Source organism: Megascapheus bottae, chromosome 18, assembly GCF_031878675.1.
Source record: "Megascapheus bottae isolate mThoBot1 chromosome 18, mThoBot2.hap1, whole genome shotgun sequence".
NCBI classification, from domain to species: Eukaryota; Metazoa; Chordata; class Mammalia; order Rodentia; family Geomyidae; genus Megascapheus; species Megascapheus bottae.
Window position 1 is genome coordinate 29,591,047 of NC_143526.1, and position 18,784 is coordinate 29,609,830.

General features: G+C 46.7%; 1 protein-coding gene across 3 annotated transcripts; it reads right to left on the reverse strand.

Moving 5' to 3' along the window:
• Positions 1-367: 367 nt before the first annotated feature.
• Positions 368-18,280, reverse strand: Commd7 (COMM domain containing 7). 3 transcript variants are annotated; one of them, XM_090352175.1, is made up of 9 exons: positions 18,169-18,280; positions 11,798-11,848; positions 11,595-11,697; positions 5,599-5,655; positions 5,479-5,516; positions 4,791-4,881; positions 4,517-4,566; positions 3,570-3,618; positions 368-2,178 (listed from the first exon to the last, which is right to left on the reverse strand). In XM_090352175.1, the coding sequence occupies exons 1-9, from the start codon at positions 18,250-18,252 to the stop codon at positions 2,102-2,104; spliced, it is 600 nt and encodes a 199-aa protein (XP_090208301.1). In that variant the 5' UTR covers positions 18,253-18,280; the 3' UTR covers positions 368-2,101. The 3 variants fall into 3 exon arrangements, with proteins under 3 accessions (XP_090208301.1, XP_090208300.1, XP_090208302.1); XM_090352174.1 differs by having other exon boundaries at positions 11,798-11,851; XM_090352176.1 differs by lacking the exon at positions 3,570-3,618 and having other exon boundaries at positions 2,090-2,178; positions 11,798-11,851.
• Between the last annotated feature and the right edge of the window lie 504 nt (positions 18,281-18,784).

Genomic DNA, 18,784 nt, shown 5'->3' on the forward strand with positions numbered 1-18,784 from the left:
TCAGGATGGGGAAATGGGGAATGAACTTCAACATTGCCTTTGGAGGCAGGAGCATGAAATAAATACAATTAGTTAATAAAATCCTGAAGAAGAAGGCGCTGGCGGCTCCTCAAGAGGTGGTGTGAGATCTGAGGATCATGTCCAAATCCAGCTCAGACCAGAGTTTTTTTAATTTATTTTTTGCTAGACTTGAACTCAGGGCTTGGGCACTCTTTTTGAATATTTTTTGCTCAAGGCTAGTGCTCTGTCAGTTGAGCCATAGCTTCACTTCCAACTTTTTCTATGGAATGGAACGGAACTCTGGGCTTCTTGCATACTAAATGAGTACTCTACCACTATGCCATATTCCTGGCCCTAAGACCTGAGATTATTTTTTTTTTTTTTTGTGGGTCATGGGGCTCGAACTCTGGTCCTGGGCACTATCCCTGAGCTCTTCAGCTCAAGGCTACCGCCCTACCCCTTGGCCTGGGTGTTATACCTAAGCTCTTCAACTCCAGGCTACAGCCCTCCTCCAGGAATCACAGCCCCACTTCCCCTTTTCTAGTGATTAATTGGAGAGTCTCAAGGTCTTTAGGGCAAGGGCTCTCTTAGAAAAGAGATCTAAGGATGTAGGATTACAGGCCTGAGATTCTTATCTCCAATTAATCACAGGAAAGTGGTGCAGTGGCTCAATGGTAGAGCACTAGCCTTGAGCAAAAGAACCTCAGGGACAATGCTAAAGCCCAGAGTTCAAGCCCCAGGACCAGAAAAAAAGAAAAAAGGAAGTCTAAAGAAGGGAGGAGGAGGAAGAAGAAAATTCTCCTGATAGGTTGGGTAACCTTATGTAATGCTTTGAATCCAGATGTCCTTGAATGGAGCGTGTGAATTCTAACTTTAGATTGCAGCTCATCTCACTGGAGATCCTGGGCACGAACTCAGGGTCTGGGTACAGCCCTATCACTTTAAGCATAGCTATACTTGCGTTTTTTGTTTTGCTGTGTGTGTGTGTGTTTAATTGGAGATAAGAGTCTTGGGCCGGGAGTTTGGCCTAGAGGTAGAGTGCTTGCCCAGCATGCACGAAGACCCGGGTTCGATTCCTCAGTACCACATACATAGAAAAAAGCCGGAAGCGGTGCTGAGGCTCAAGTGGTAGAGCTCTATCCTTGAGAGAGAAAGTCTTAAGAACAGTGCTCAGGCCCTGAGCTCAAGCCAGGACTGGCAAAAAAAAAAAAAAAAAAGTCTCCTGGGGACTTTTCTGCTGGATCTGGCTTTGAACAGAGATCCTCAGATCTCAGCCTTCTGAGTAGCTAGGCTCACCGGTGTGAGCCACCAGCACCTGGCGCTTTTTTTCCCCCTTCGGTGGTGGGGCTTGAATTCTGGGTCTGGACATTGTCCCTGAACTCTTCAGCTCAATGTAGTGCTGTGCCTCTTGAGTCACAGTACCACTTCCAAGTTTCTGCCGGTCAATTAGACACGAAAGTCTCACAGACGCTCATGCTTGGGCTGGCTTTGAACTGTGATCCTCAGATATCAACCTCCTGAGTAGCTAGGATTAGAGGTGGGAGCCGCCAGCACCCAGCTCCTTGTCTGTTTTTGAGACGTGGTTCCTCTGTGTAGCCCAAGATGGCCTGAAACTCACCATCTTGCTTCAGAGTTCACTGTACATATAAAGACAAATGGATCACGCCTTCCTTTACAACTTTTTTTTTTTAATTCATTTAACTAACAGAGGTGGTCACTTGAAACCAAAACAACCTAAGGCAACTCAAAATTCTCAAAATGTCTGCCTTCTTACCATCCAACACTATGAAGCCAGGAATGGGGCCTGAGGGTGTAGGGTTAGACAGTTCTCGGGCCGTCATCCTCCCCCCCACACACACACCACAAGCAAACTGGCTCCATTTGTTTACTCTGGAGTGAGGTGTCCGGGGAAAACTACAGCCTACCTTAAGAGACAAAGGTGGTGGTTTCTGAACTGAGTTTACAGGGGGCTGTGCTAGGCTATCACTTAATCCTGTTGTTTTCCAGTTGGCTTTGCACCTGGGCTCTCCACATGGCGCCTGAGGGAGGTGCCTTTCAGAGCAGTGACTGGGAAGGAGTCAGGACCAGCCAGGGCTGGTGGTCAGCTGAAACACTCCATGCCGGCTCTCACCCGCTCCATCTCATGCAGGAAGCTGTAGAACTGAGGCAAGGTTAATTCTGTGGAGAGAACAGTTCAGCTGCAGTGAGTGTTCCCAACTCTACAGCATTGCCCAAGAAAATCCATTTTGAGCTGGGTGTGGTGGCTCACACCTGTAATCCTAGCTACTGAGGAGGCTGAGATCTTGATTGGCGGATCAAGGTTCAAAGACAGTCAGAGCACAAAAGAACGTGAGACTCTTATCGCCAATTAACTTCTAGAAAACAGGAAGTGAGGCTGTGGCTCCAGGGGGTAGGGTGGTAGCCTTGGGCTGAAGAGCTCTGGGGACAATGCCCAGGCCCAAGGCCCCCCATCTCACACACACACACACACTCCAAGGAAGGAGGGAAGGGGAGGAGGAGGAGGAGGAGGAGGAGGAGGAGGAGGAGGAGGAGGAGGAGGAGGAGGAGGAGGAGAAGGAGGAGAAGGAGGAGAAGGAGAAGGAGGAGAAGGAGGAGAAGGAGGAGAAGGAGAAGGAGAAGGAGAAGGAGAAGGAGAACAAGAACAAGAACAAGAACTCAAGAGATTTTCTTTCTTTTTTTTTTTAGAACCCCAGCCAGGAGGGCCTTGTACACACTAGGCAAGCATTCTACTCCCCAGCCCAGCAGCTCAGTAATTTTCAATAAAGAACAGTAGAAAGGGCCAGGTACCACATACATAGAAAAAGCTAGAAATAGTGTTGTGGCTCAAGTGGTAGAGCTCTAGCCTTGGGAAAAGCCCAAGCAGTGCTCAGGCCCTGAGTTCAAGCCAGAACAAGAAAGAAAAGAAAAAGAAAAGAAAATAGAAGCGCTCTATGAAGGAAGTGAGGGAATGCATCAAAGTACAAATGCCTTCCTCCTTTAGAAAGACCAATGTGACTTGTGCCACAAGAGCTTCTGGCCTTCAAGGGGCTTCAAGCCTAACCATTCCTCCAACATTCTATAAACAAAGCTGATGTACTCTGAGGTCTCTATCCTGGGGGGCAGCTTCATGATACTTCTGCCTCTAGCGCCAAGTCCGGGATGAACTAACAAGGGCTTGGAATCAAATTCTACCACTTGTGCTGTGGCTCAATCATGTCCTGACCCATCTTTTTTTTTTTTTGCCAGTCCTGGGCTTGAGCTCAGGGCCTGAGCACTGTCCTTGGACTTTCTCAAGGCTAGAGCTCTACCACTTGAGCCTCAGCACCACTTCTGGCTTTTTTCTATGTATGTGGTTCCGAGGAATCAAACTCGGGTCTTCATGCACGTTAGGCAAGCACTTTAACCACTAGGCCAAACTCCCGGCCCCTTGTCCTAACCCATCTTATGAGAGGAAAGGACTAGACAGGCTATACCTCAGTATGTTAATGGGCTTGTTTCTGGAGGGCAGGTTTGTGGCTGCTGAGAAGAGCACAGAGACATGGAGGGTTCAGGGCAGGGCTCTGACTCACCTATGTACACATTTTCAGTTTGGTTCCCTTTCTTGACCACCAATTTTAGCTGGTCACAGAAAGAAAGAAAACACCTCAATTAAAATGATAACTAGGCAGAAGACACCCCGCCAATCCTCTCTCTCATGTAATCCACACTGAATCCTCCCAGTGCCTAACACAACCCTATCCCAAGCTATACCCCAGCCACAGCCCATGGGTACCAGTGGGAAGGTAAAACAGAAGCAGGCTACATTGGTCACCACCAGAAATTATTTACTTTTTTGTTGTTGGTGGTGGTGGGTCATGGGGCTTGAACTCAGCCTGGGCACTGTCCCTGAGCTCTTCAGCTCAAGGCTACCGTTCTACCCCTGAAGCCAGCCTCACTTCCCATTTTCTAGAGGTTAATGGGAAATAAAAGTCTCAGGTCTTTGTGTCCGGGCTGGTTTTGAACCTTGATTTCAGCCTCTTGAGTAGCTAAGATTACAAGTGTGAGCCACTCTGCCCGGCTTAAAAATTATTTACTTTTGACATAGGGTGTTGCAAAGTGGCAATTCTCAATCCTCAGACTAGGATTACATGAGTGCCCTACCATGCCCACTTCTAACCATCTTTTTTTTGGGGGGGGCAGTAATGGCATTTGAACGGAAAGGTTTCTTACTGGCTAGGTAAGTACTCTACTATTTGAACCACATCTCCAACCCTAATCAATTTTTTTTTTTTTTTTGCCAGTCCTGGGGCTTGAACTCAGTGCCTGAGCGCTGTCCTTGGGCTTTCTCAAGGCTAGAGTTATACCTCTGGAGTCACAGTACCACTTCCAGCTTTTTCTATGTATGTAGTACAGATGAATCGAACCCAGGTATTCCTGCGTGCTAGGCAAGCACTCTACCACTAGGCCAAACTCCCGGCCCAGCCCTAACCAATTTTAAACAAATCAAAATCTCCTCATTTTCACAGATAAGACTTACTTGTAAAAAAATACTTCCCACTTTCTCCAATTCACTACTCCCTGACGTCACTGTAATGAAAAAGACATAGCAAGTGACTGACGGCTTTCCCTGAAGTTCCCCAATTTTTTTTTTTTTTTTTTTTGCCAGTCCTGGGTCTTGATCTCAGGTCCTAGGCACTGTCCTCAAGCTGTCCACAGGCAGCCTGTGCAAGTCTACGGAAGTGTCCAGGCTCTCCAAAAGCCCCTGCACCCCCCAGGTCAGCCCCACACAAGGAGTGGCTCTAACCAGTTACCTCCAAACCTCCACTCCATATCAATGAGCTGGTTAATCATCAGGGTCTGACCGATGGCCTGTCGTGCCAGGGTGGGGACATTCTGCTTCCACTGGAACAAAACCAAGGAGGTAAAGTCATCCTAAGGAGCTAGATGTCCCCTTCTTCATTCTGCCCCAACCACAGCCATGTTGATTGTTTATACATATAGTGGGAAGAGTAGAACCAAGGGCCGGGCCCATGTGCACAGAATTGGGGGCTGAGGAAATCTAATGCTTTCTCTGCATTCTTTCTTTTTTCATTTGTGCTGGCCCTTGGGCTTGAACCCAGGGCCTGGTGGCTGTCTGTAAGCGTTTGTGCTCAAGGCTAGAGTTCTACTACTTGAACCACGGCTCTACTTCTGGCTTTTTTGTGGTTAACTGGAGATGAGAGTCTCATGGCCTTTCCTGCCTGGGCATTTCTCTGCATTCTAAGACCTCATTCATGTTGGAACATACACTGACTGCATGCCATTTATATTCAGTTAATTCAGAGCAGGGAATGAGAGCTGTACTAAGCAGTGCTTGTTAAAAGCAGCATGTGGGTTGTTTGTGTGAAACCAAAGGAATGGGGTTATGAGGCTTTGTCTTATTCAGCATTTTCCACATTGTTCTTTGCATGAAGTACAAGTCAGTGATGTGATCTTAACCTTGATTAAGAGGAATTATACCTTTTCAGCAAAGTAAGTGGCTTTTTCCTCACTAAGACCTGGAAAAGAATAGAAGGGTTGGTTAACATAATAAAAAGCCCGGAGGCCTGCTCCCCAGTCAGCCTTGGGTAAATGACCTACCCAGAGTCAGGAGATCGGCCTGCACCTGCTCTGCAGTGAGGTTCTTCTTCAAGGCACCTGGGTGGACAGAAATCATGGAAAGGGCCAATCAAGGAACAAGTACACAGTCAGTATGAGGGACACAGCTTTGGTGACACAGAACTACAGAGGCTCAAGAAGGTCTCTCCAGCCAGCTGGGGAGAAAATGCACCTGGGAATCAGGTAAGACAATGTGCCTTGTTGCTGCACATTTACTCCTGCCACCTCCCACCTCCGGAATCCAGGATGGGTGCACAGAAAGGGCGTGGGATGCTCACAGAGGAATGAGTGTGTGGCTACTGGTTCCTGACGCAAAGGGTAAGGTGCAGAGGGATGGGGACTGGGGGGAGGACGACTTGATGGCAGCCTGGTGAAGAAGCACTTGTTGCATGTGATTACTAAAACTTTTATTGTAATTCAATAAAAACTGACCATAGTGGCTTGTGCCTGTAATTCCAGCTACTTGGAAGGCTGAGTTAGGAGGAACACTGAATGTAGGAGTTAGAGACCCGTTTTTTTTTTTTTTTTTTTTTTTTTTGCCAGTCCTGGGCTTGAGCTCAGGGCCTGAGCACTGTCCTTGGACTTTCTCAAGGCTAGAGCTCTACCACTTGAGCCTCAGCACCACTTCCAGCTTTTTTTTTTATATGTGTGGTACTGAGGAATCGAACCTGGGTCTTCATGCATGGTAGGCAAGCACTTTAACCACTAGGCCAAACTCCCGGCCCAGAGACCTGGTTTTAAAGTACAGAAAGAAAATTAAAATTACAAGCCGGGCGCAGTGGCTCACACTTGTAATCTTAGCTACTTAGGAGGCTGAGCTCTGAGAATCTTGGTTCAAAGCCAGCCCCAGCACTAAAGAATGTCAGACTCTTATCTCCAATTACTCACTAGAAAACAGGAAGCGGGACTGAGGCTCAAGGAGCAGGGTGGTAGCCTTGAGATGAAGAGCTCATGGACAGCATCCAGGCCCAGAGTTCAAGCCCCATGACCCACAAAAAAAAAAAAAATAATCCCTGTATTTCACCTTGCACTAATACCAATTCAAAGTGGATCGAAGACCTCATTGTAAGACCTGAAACCTTGAAACTATTAATAGGAAGCAGAAAAACACTAGAACTAATTGGACTATTTAGGAACTTCCTGAAAAAAATTCCAGGGGCTCTGCAAGTAGGTGAGAGAACTGATAAGTGGGATTGACTCAAGCTAAAAAGCTTCGGAAGGGCTTCTAAAAATCCTGAGGTCTGGGAATGTGGATTAGTGGTAGAGTGCTTGCCCAGCATACATGAAGCCCTGGGTTCAATTCCTCAATACCATATGGACAGAAAAAGCTGGAAGTGGCATTGTGGCTCAAGTGGTAGAGCATTAGCCTTGAACAAAGAAAAGTTCAAGGACAGAGCCTAGGCCCGGAGTTCAAGCCCTACTACCAACCAAAAAAAGTCTCATGATGATGGTGTAGTTGTACAAAGAGATTATAGTTCTATAAGTCAGATTATTAGTGCAATGTTTCTTGGTCAATGTCACCCCTTCCCTCATTTGACCTCATCCCCCCTCTTCAGGTTACATAGTTCAACTTTTATATAATATACACTGAACACAATGACTGTGTAAACTGACCCTTCTCTCTCCATTCCTATGCCCCTCCACTGCCCTCTCTCCAAAACCATTTCCATTGCTTAATCTCCAGAAGATGCTTAATTGAATGAAAAGAAGGGTCTGGGAGTTTGGCCTAGTGGTAGAGTGCTTGCCTAGCATGCACGAAGACCTGGGTTTGATTCCTCAGCACCACATACATAGAAAAAGCTGGAAGTGTCGCTGTGGCTCAAGTGGTAGAACTCTCACCTTGAGAAAGCCCAAGGACAGTGCTTAGGCCCTGAGCTCAAGGTCCAGGACTGGCAAAAAAAAAAAAAAAGAGAGAGAAGCCACCCACTGCTATCAAGGGAATGTCCAGAACATACACTGGAAGCACCCACCCCAACTCCCATCTCACTCCAGGAAAATAATACTAAGGCAGTGTTGCTCAAGAACTCAACCCTTTAAACAAAGAGAGGAAATCTTTTATCTCCAAAATCACTGGGAGCAAGGAAGCCACAGAGAAATAAAAAAAATCTCTATCCCAAGAAACTTCCTCCAAGAAGGCTCTGGAGAGAGGCTGTTTCCTAGAATATCCAATTAACTCCTACCTACTATTTATAATTCCTTATTAACTCCAGCTGAAGCCAGCACTAATGACTCATGCCTGTAATCCTAGCTACTCAGAATGTTAAGATCTGAGGGTTGTGGTTCAAAGCCAGCCCAGCAGAGATGCTTATCTCCAATTAACACTCAAAAAACCATAAGTAGATCTGTGGCTCAATTGGTAGAGCACTAGCATTGAACACAGAGATGCTCAGGGCCATCATTCAGGCCCTGAGTTCAAGCCCCACAACTAACCAAACAAAAACAAAAACAAAAAGAACTCCAGTTAATAGCAGCTCAATACCAAGTCTGTCTGTCCATCTGTCTATTTTTATTGAGATAGGAGTCCAGTCAGGCCTTAAGTGCTAGGTTACGAAGTGATATCGGGATCACAAGCATTTATTACCATATCCCACTTCCACATCCAGTACTTGGCTTGACAATACCAAAATATTGTGACCTTTAATCAGGAGACTGAAAATCACAAAGACTAAGCTTTTTTAAAGAAGAAATTGGCAAATGAAGATAACAACTGCATTGCGAGACATCTTCCACCAGATAGGCGCCAGAAAGCTTGCTGTGATATTCAAGGGAGCAATGTAGTTAAGGGTTTAAGTGACAGGGAGTTGGTTGGTGGTTCACACTTGTAATCCTAGCTGCTCAGAAGGCTGAGATCCGAGGATTGAGGTTCAACTCTAGCCTGGACAGGAAAGTCCATGAGCTTTTGGGGTTTTTTGGTGGGTCATGGGGCCTGGGCACTGTCCCTGACCTTTTCAGCTCAAGGCTACCACGATACCCCTGGGCCTGGGTGCTGTCCCTGAGCTCTTTGGCTCAAGGCTACCACCTACTACTGAGCCACAGTCCCACTTTCCCTTTTCTAGTGATTAATTGGAGGTAAGAGTCACAGCTTCTTTAGTGCCTAGGATGGCTTTAAACGGCAATCCTCAGATCTCAGCCTGCTGAGTAGCAAGGATTACAGGTGTGATCCATCATACCTGGTGAACCTCTTATCTCTAGCTAACCACCGAAGAACCAGAAGTGGAGCTCTGGCTCAAGTGGTAAAGTGCTAGCCTTGAGCAGAAAAAGCTCAGAAACGATTCTCAGGCCCTATGTTCAAGCACTCACACAGGCACACAAATCATGAAAGCAAACACCATGTAGCTCTTAAAAAGAATGAGGAGCTGGGAATGTGGCTTAGTGGTAGAGTGCTTGCCTAGCATGGGTGAAGCCTGGAGTTCGATTCCTCAGTACCACATAAATAGAAGAAATGGTGCTATGGCTCAAGTGGTAGAGTGCTAGCCTTGAGCAAAAGAAGTTCAAGGACAGTGCCCAGGCTCTGAGTTCAAGTCTCAGGACTGGCAAAAAGGAATGAATGCAGAAATAAATACCATTTGTTGACATTTAATAGCCCTGGGCCTCAGGCATGTAATAAAATTTTTCTATATTATTTTCCCTATTAACAAAACCAAAAAGACACCAAACACCTGTGATAAGTACTATATATACGGCTGAGTGTTTTTGGTTTTTTTCCTTCTCTCTAGCCAGAAAGAGAACTCCTTGGGGAGTAGGGAAAGGATGTTATTATCTTTCAATTAAAAAAAAGAAAATGAAAGAAAAAGAAATCAGTTACCCATAACCCACAGGGCCATTTCCTTGCTAAATATCAAAATAAAAGCAGACTCAAATAATGCTGCTGTTGCCAGGCAACCTGGGGTTCTGTCCAGCAGATAAACATACAGGACAATGACCGGCACAGTAGCCTAGCAGCTCCCACTTCACATTTACTACCTAATCTCATCCTTTTTTTTTTTTTTTTTTTTTTTTTACCACTTTCAGAGCTGAAGAAACTGTCTCTGAGGCGTCAAGAGCTTGGCTCAAGGTCCCTGGGTGGGGTAGACAGGTGTGTAGGCTGGGAAGGCAGTGAGTATAGTAGACCACCCAGCAAACCCATGCAAAGTCAGACCAGTGGGAATGCGCAGGCCCAACGGAACTGGCCACAGATGCTAACAAAGCAGGAGATAACGTGGCACTGAATACTCTCAACACTGACTGCATATTTTCCTGTTAGATATAATAATAGCTTGTGCTTATCTTTTAGAGACAAATAACTAGGTTTTTAGGAATAGACTGTGTCTGATACTTGCTTTAAAATATCACAGGGCTAGGAATGTGTCTTAATGGGGAAGAGTGCATGCCTGAGTTCCATTCCTCAGTTCCACACAAATAGAAAAGGCTGGAAGTGGTGCTGTGGTTCAAGTGGTAGAGTGCTAGTCTTGAGCCAAAAGTAGATGAGGGACAGTGCTCAGGCCCTGAGTTCAAGCCCCAGGATTGGCAAAACAAAACAAACAGCAACAAAAATAAAATAAAATTGGGAGGAGGGTGGGAGGGAAATGGGGACCATGTCAAAAGAAAGGGTATCACTGTTTGTGAAGATATACACCTTCTATCTGGTGAATATAATGCAACCCTTCTATTAATCACAATAAAAAAAATCTGAAATAAAATAAAGTAACCCAAGTACAGATAAAATAATTTGGCCATAGGTTGATGGTTGTTAAGATAGGCAAATGTTCCTACCACTAAGCTATACTACCAGTCCTAGAAAAAAAAATTTTTTGTGCCATTTGTGGGGCTTGAATTGGGGGCTGGGCGCCATTCCTCAGCATCTTTTGCTCAAGGCTAGCTAGCTCTCTGTCACTTGAGCCACAGTTTTACTTCCAGTTTTTCTGGTATTTAATTGAAGATGAGAGTCTCACTGACTTTTCTGCCCCAGCTGGCTTTACACCACAAGCCTCAGATCTCAGCCTTCTAAGTACACAGGATTCTAAGCATGAGTCCAGCATCCAGGCCAGAGGGACTTATATGTACACCTAACACTTTGTAAATGCTATAAGCAGCTGCTACACTGCGCTGTTCAGAGAACAGTTAGGAGGAAACAGACATGTTCAGTACAGATATAATAGATACAAAATTTTGTGGGTGTTTTTTATTTGGGGGAGGGAGGGGTCGTGAGGCTTGAACTCAGGACCTGGGCAAGTCTCTGAACTTCTCTGCTCAAGACTAGCACTCTACCACTTTGAGACACAGTTCTACTTTTGGTTTTCTGGTGGTTCATTGGAGATAAGAATCTCGCGGGGCCGGAGCGAGCCGGGCCTGAGCTAGAAAGGGGGCCTAGCCGGGCTGGAGCGAGCAGGGCCGGAGCGAGCGGGGCCAGAAAGAGAAAGGGGCCAAAAAAAAAAAAAAAAAAAGAATCTCGTGTACTGGGGCTGGGAGTTTGGCTTAGTGGTAGAGTGCTTGCCTAGCATGCACGAAGACCCAGGTTCGATTCCTCGGTACCACATACGTAGCAAAAAGCCGGAAGTGGTGCTGAGGCTCAAGTGGTAGAGCCCTAGCTTTGAGAAAAAAATCCAGGGACAGTGCTCAGGCCCTGAGCCCAAGCCCAGGACTGGCAAAAAAAAAAAAAAAAAAAAAAAAAAAGAATCTCGTGTACTTTCCTGCCTGGGTTGGTTTTGAACTGTGATCCTCAAATCTCAGCCTCCTCGGGTGGAGCCACCAGTGCCTGGCTTCAGATACAATTCTTTCTGAATATTTTTCAATCCTTGGCTGGTTGAATCCACAGATATGGAACCTGAGTTTACAGGGGTCTGCTTGAGGCACCTTTACATTGATGAGATCCCTCTCTCTGGACTGAGCTTGCCACGTGTGGCTCATTGTTGACTTCCCAGCTCACTGCCCACAGCATGCGTCTAACTACAGGAAAGTTCGGTCAAGTCTCTGGCCATCCCTTTCTGGAGAATACTCACCATTTGGCACCAGAAGGAGACTCTTCACGAGGCTTTTGAGGGGCCCAAGACTGATTTGATTTGTGGTGGCAAATTCAGAGAGCTGAGCCAGAAACTGTTCCACCTACAGGGAGGGAAGAACGCAAATCAGGCCTTCTTTCTACTAGGAGTTTCTCAGGGCTGAGGTCTCCAAGCTCAAAATTCCTTATCACAAGACACTTTACCTCTTTGGGTTCAGTGAGGAAGTGGAAAAGCACGTCGGTCAGATCTGAGAACTGCTGTAAGAGAATCACAAAGAACATCAGCATGACATGTACTCCTGGGTCAATGTGCCACGGCCCATTCATTCACCTACAAACCCTTGGGAGAGGAGTCTCAGAAGGCGCTGCTGCCTGGTTGCCTAGCGGCCTGCCCGACTGTTCGGATCATCCTTAAATTAAATAATCCAGACACTCATCACAGACTCTTGTCAACACAGTTGCCTCACCATGGACATTTTAGAGAGAACTGTATAGATACATACAGGTAAACACATACATCTACAGTCCAAATAGACAAACATAAGATGGTACAAAATGGGGAAATCACAACAGCATTAAGAACAGCTCCTGCAGGACACTGGTGGTTCATGCCTGTAATCTTAGTTATTCAGGAGCTTGAGATCTGAGGATCAGGGTTCAAAGCCAGCTCGGGCACAGTCTTTGACACTTATCTACAAATTTCCAATTTGGTAGGTTAAAGCACTAGCCCTGAGCAAAAAAGCTCAAGAACAGTGCCCAGCCCAAGTTCAAGCTCCCAAACCAGCACAACAACAACAACAAAAGTTATCTTTTTTGGCCCCTCTCCCAGGGCTTGAACTTAGGGCCTCGGTGCTGTTCCTAAGTTATTTTGTTCAAGGCTAGCACTTTAAACCCTTGAACCACAGCTCTACTTCAGGCTTTTTGTTGGTTAACTGGAGTCAAGTCTCATGGACTTTACCGCTGAGGATAGCTTCCAACCGTGGCACTCACTCAGATCTTGCCTGCTGGGTAGGTAGGATTACTTATTTTGGACATCTACAAGAATGTTTTCAGATATTTTATTAAAGTGGATTCTAGGTCAAGTACTTGACTCTGAGCTCAACAATATATATACATCTTTCATTTTTCTTTTTAGGACCAAGACCGGGACTCCCAACTCTCTGCCCAAGGCTTCTGTTCATTAGCTAGTGCTCTATCGACTGAGATATGCTTGGAACCACATACATACAGTTTTTTGTTTATTTAGTTTTTTTGTTTGTTTGCATTGTCCTTGAGCTTTCTCATGGCTAGGGGCTCTACCACTTGAACCACAGCACCACTTCTGGCTTTTTCTGTGTATGTAGTACCAAGGAATCGAACCAGGGCTTCTTGAAGGCCAGGCAAGCACTCTACCACTAGGCCACACTTCCTGCCCCCCCCCCCCACAAAATCTTAAACCAAGACTATATACATGCTTTTAAAGTTTGGAAAGTATGTTGCTAAACTGTCTTAAAGAGAAATTGTATGAATTTCCCTTCCTGAGCCAAGGACATAAAAGTGTAAGTTTCTTCTTTAAACTTTCTCAACATTACCTGGAAATACTTTAACCAGGGTTAAGCTGGGGTCCTCTTCACCAGTATTGAGGATCTGCTGATTCTACATTGTGAAAACAATGTACAAGCATGTGTCTCAAACCTGTCATAGAGGTTTTATTTTTAAATTATTCTTTTACTGCCCCCCGCCCCGCCTCGCCTGCAAATATATAGAACAGTCAGGTTTAGGACAAGTGTATTTCCCATGCCACTTAAGGCTTTCTGAAACTAATGGGAAAGCTAACTAGATTCCCCAACTATTTTTCCATTTCCAAGCCTCTACTTAGTTAAGCTTCAACTCTAACCCCTTTGTGAAGTCTCACCTCCCACATTCTTCCCCAGAGAGGCTTTAAACTAATCTGGTCTGTTAGCAGTTATCTACCATCTCTGATCTCAAATACCTCCTTTTTCTATTCTATAAAGTCCAGACCAGATATCAAGTCTTCCCCCAACAAGAAAAGGATCTAAGCCAGGTGTGGTAGTTCACTTCTGCAATGCAAGCACTTGGAAAGGCCCTGCTTCAAAAAAGAAAGCAAGCAAGCTGGGCATTGGTGGCTTATGCCTGTAATCACATCTACGCAAGAGGCAGAGTTCTAAGGATTTCTGTTATAAACCAGACTAGGCAGGAAAGTCCGGGAGATGCTTACCACCGAAAGAGCCAGAAATAATTCTGAGGCTCAACTGGTAAAGTGCTAACCTGGAGCACAAAAAAGCATCCAGGCCATGAGTTCCCCACGAGTGACAAAAAAACTAAAAAAAACTAAAAAAAAAAAAGCTGGGCCTGGTGGCTCACGCCTGTAATCCAAACTACTCAGGAGGCTGAGATCTGAGGATCAAGGTTCAAAGCAACTCCGGACACAAAAGGACCTGAGACTCTTATCTCCAATTAAGCTCTAGAAAACAGGAAGTAGGGTTTGGCGCATGGGGTAGGTGATGAATGGATAAAGAACATGTGGTGTGTACATGTGGGATATTCCTTAACCATTAAAAAAAAAAATACCGTGGAGCCAGGAGTTTGGCCTAGTAGTGGAGTCCTTGCCTGGCATGCATGAAGGTGGGGGTTTGATTTTTCGGTACCGCATACATAGAAAAAGCCAGAAGTGGTGCTGTGGCTCAAGTGGTAGAGCTCTAGCCTTAAGAAAGCCCAAGGACACTGCTCAAGCCCCAGAACTGGCAAAACAAACAAACAAACAAATGTGGCTCCCAATATCATTTCTACTGGACAATGCTGGCTTACCACATGTTCCACATTTAACCATGGATACTTTATAGAGAATAGCTTGAAGAGTGGTGGGGCATGGTAGCTCATGCTGAAATTCTAGTTACTCAGAAGGCTGAGATCTGAGCATCATGGTTCCAAGCCAGTCTACGAGACTCTTATCCCCAATTAACTAGCAAAAAGCAGAAGTGGAAATATGACTCAAGTGGTAGAGTGACAGTCTAGAGCAAAGAAAAAAAAAAAGAACAATGGAAATGAACCTGGAAGATATTACATTAAGTGAAGTAAGGAAGACACCAGAAAGACAAATCCTATCATATGATTTAAATTGCATGTGGAATCTAAAAAGTAGAAAGTAGAAATAAAGGACAGAAATGGTGATGAGGAACTGGTATATAATTTGGACTAAGCAGAAGTAATATGCAGGGATTCATCATGTGGCAGTGACTACATGTCTTGGAACATGCAGAATGGTCACCAAATGTTCTCACTGCAAATCTGAAGTGATGAGCCTGGTGGTTAGCTAGCTAGACTTAGCCTTTCCACCGTGAAAGAACCTCCAGATTTCATGCAGAGAATGCATATGCTTTGATGTTAATATTTTGGAAGTACAAGGATAGATGAAAAGGAAGGAAAGAAGGAAGGGAGAGAGAGAATCCGCTCATTCATAGGCTATAATCCTGGCTACTAAGGAGATTGAGATCTGAGGACAGAGGTTCCAGACCTAGACAGACAAATCCATGAGATCCTATCTCCAGTTAACTAGCAAAAAGCTGGAATCAGCTCTGAGAGAAAAAAGGTAAACCAGAACTTAAGTCCTGTGTCTCGTTTTTTCCTCTTGTGTGTTTCTGAAGTGCTGGGAAGTTCTTAAGTGTTTGATTTGCTCATGTTAGGCAAGAACATGCACACACACACACACACACACACAGAGGCGTGAGCCACCAGGCCCAGCAATATGGGTATGTGGGGGGGGGGCTGTGGTAGGTGGCTGGGGGCGGGGAGGGGGGAATCTACCTAGATTCTCAACTTCTGAAGCTAGCTTCCTCTTGGAAATTTGCCTGGGGACACCTAAATTCCCACTCTAAGGAAGGAACACAGCCTCTGCAGAGAACGTTCTGTGCATAGCTTCTTCTGGTCATATCTTAAACAATGTGCTGCACAGTAGGAATTTGTTGCATAAAATTTTAAAACACTTGTCTCGCCAAGAAATGCTCATTGTCCAAGACTCTACAGCATAGCAAGGTCTTAACTATTTCCATCAGCAAACAGGTGGAGACATAGTCCAGGTCAATCTAGATGAGGGAATGGAATAGGTAATGGAAATAGCATTTTTCACTTACCTGGTTGGTAAATACAGAAGTATGAGGAAGACCCCAGTGCAGAAGACAGTACAAGGAGACACACACACACACACACACACACACACACACACCAAATAATGGTGACACTAGGAAGCACTAGGCAACTTGCTTAGAGTGCAATTTTATAATATACATATAATTTTTAGATGATCACTGCTCTTGACTAGCAAGTCTACTTCAAGAAATGTAACCATAAGCCGGTCGAGGTGGCTTACCCCCGTAATCATAGCTCCTCAGGAGGCTGAGATCTGAGGACTGGGGTTTGAAGGCAGCCTAGGCAGGAAATTACAAGACTCTTATTTCCAATTAACCATTCAGAAAAGGCAGGAAGTGATACAGTGTTAGCCTGAGCTAAAGAAGCTTAGGGACAGCTCCTAAGCCTGGAGTTCAACACAGGACCAGCACAAAAATGAAACAAAACAAAAGGACCAGGAGTTTGACCTAGTGGTAGAGTACTTGCCTAGCATGCACAGAGACCCATATTCAATTCCTCAGTAGCACATACATAGGAAAAGCCAGAAGTGGTGCTATGGCTCAAGTGGCAGACCACTAGCCTTGAGAACGCCCAAGGACAGTGCTCAGGCCCTGAGTTCAAGCCCTAGGCCTGGCAAAATCAATCAATAAATAAATATGCAAGGTTCACCGGGTGCTGGTAGCTCAGGGCTCTGTGCATGCTAGGAAAGCATTCTACCACTGGGCCATACTCCTGGCTGAGTCTGTGAGACTCTTATGTCCAATTAATCACAGAAAAGGTCAGAAGTGGCTTTGTGGCTCAAGGATAGCACTTGAGTCAAAGAAGCTCAGGGACAGTTCCCAGGGCCAGAGTTCAAGCCCTAGTACTGGAAAACAAATAAAAATAATTTTCCCATTTTTTCTTGATTTGTTTTGTCCTGGGCCCTGGACATGCTGGACAGATGCTTTACTAGAGTCATAGCGTTGGCTAGTAGACTGGCCTGATGTGCCATCAACCCTACTCCTCTTTTTAATTAGTTTATTTTATTTTTTTGCCCATCATGTAGCTTGAATTCAAGGTGTGGGTGCTGTACTAGAGTTTTGGGGTTTTTTTTTTTTTGCTCAAAGCTAGTGCGCTACTACTTTGAGCTACCGTTTCACTTCCTATTTTTGAGTAGTTAATTGGAGGTAAGAGTCTCCTAGGAACTTTTCTGTCTGGGCTGGCTTTAAACTGCAATCCTTGGATCTCAGCCTCCTCTGTAGCACCTGTCTTTTTAAAATTTTAAACGTGGCTACTAGAAAATATAAAAATGACAAATGTGGCTCCCAATATCATTTCTACTGGACAATGCTGGCTTAGCACATGTTTAATATTTAACCATGAATACTTTACAGACTAGCTTGAAGAGTGGTGGGGCATGGTAGCTCACGCTGAAGTTCTAGTTACTCACAAGACTGAGATCCGAGTATCATGGTTCCAAGCCAGTCTCTGAGATTCTTATCCCTAATTAACTAGCAAAAAGCCTAAGTGGAAATATGACTCAAGTGGTAGAGTGACAGTCTAGGACAAAAAAAAAAGGGCTAAGCAAAAGCAAGAGGGAGCTGGTGTGGTGGCTCACGCCTGTAGTCCTAGCTACTAAGGAAGCTGAGATCTGAGGATCAGGGTTCAAAGCCAGCCTAAAGAACACTGAGACTCTTATCTCCAATTAACCACCAGAAAACCGGAAGTGGCGCTGTGACTCCAGGGGTAGGGCCTTGAGCTGAAGAGCTCAGGGACAGAGGCCAGGCCCTGAGTTCAAGCCTACAACCGACCAAAAAAACCCAGTAATCTTTCCTTCTTTTTCTTTTGTAATTCATCCAACAGACCTAAATGTGGAGGGGGGTTGTAAGGGACATTAGGTGGATAGTAAGAGACAGGCTCCACCTTTTGGGAGTCTAGGCCCAGTCGAGGAATACGCCAGGTCTTTACAGTGGCGGTGGAAACCACATTTTAACCCAGCAAGGGCGCAGGGTGCCCCAGGCAGCAAGCCCGGGCTGCTGCCTGCGGTCTGAGCGGGAGGAGAAGGGGCTTCCAAGGAACAGCCCTTCCCTGCCAGGGGTGTGGCCTGGCCAGCACTGCCACCCACGGGGGCCTCCGGTGCCCTGGCCCGGCTGTCCGTCACCGCCCCTCCCCCAAGGGCCCCCAGGCCTCCAGCCCGGTTCCCGCCCCGCCAGCCTCCACTCCGGGGTCTCCAGAACGCCACCGCCGCTCCTCACCCACGGGAGCCCACCGATCCCGTCTCTGGGTCCCCAACACCCCTCCTTCCCCCGAGCTGCACCCCTCATCTTGCTCTCAAAGCCCTCAGATCCCATGCATGTCCCCCAGGGTCCCCCCAAACCCAAGGGCACCCCCAGACGCGGTCGATCTGCAGTCCCCGACAGCCCTCCGCGCGGGGACCCCAGCCCCGGCCCGCCCAGCCCGGCGGGTCCCACCTGAGCGCCCAGCTGGTTCAGCTGCTGAAAGTCGCCGCCCACGGCCTCGGGCACCGGGTCCTGCGTGCAGTGCAGGCGGCCCATGGCGCCCGGACGCTCGCCCCGCCGCCGCAGCCGCGCTCGCTTCCTCCTCCGCCCGCCTCGCCGGCCGCGCTGCGCTTCCGCAGCCGCACTTTCGCCACGGCCGCCGCTGCGCCGGGACCGCCGGCGGGGCTTAGGGCTGGGCGTCTCTGGAGACAGGCATTGCCCGGGGACCCTGGAGAGCGCTTCTCTGCGCCCCGGGTTCACTGTAAAATGACACCTGGGGTGGCGGCTTAAATGTCTCCATCCCACCGAAACCTATGAGAGCGCAGCCCAGCGCGCAGGCAGGCAGGCGGTCCTCGTCATCAGTGGGCATTCAACGAGCAGGAAGATTCGCTATTATCACGCGTTGACTGTGCAAAGGATAGCTGCATTCTTGCATTCGTATGTCTGTCTGTCTGTCTGTCTGTCTGTCTGTCGTCATATACACATCTATTGTGAGCAATGCTGGGGACCGGCTCCCAGGGCTCTGCTCTCGTCCCTGGAGAGCCAAAGCTGTGGGTCTCACGCTCCCATGGCCACGAGCATCACCGGG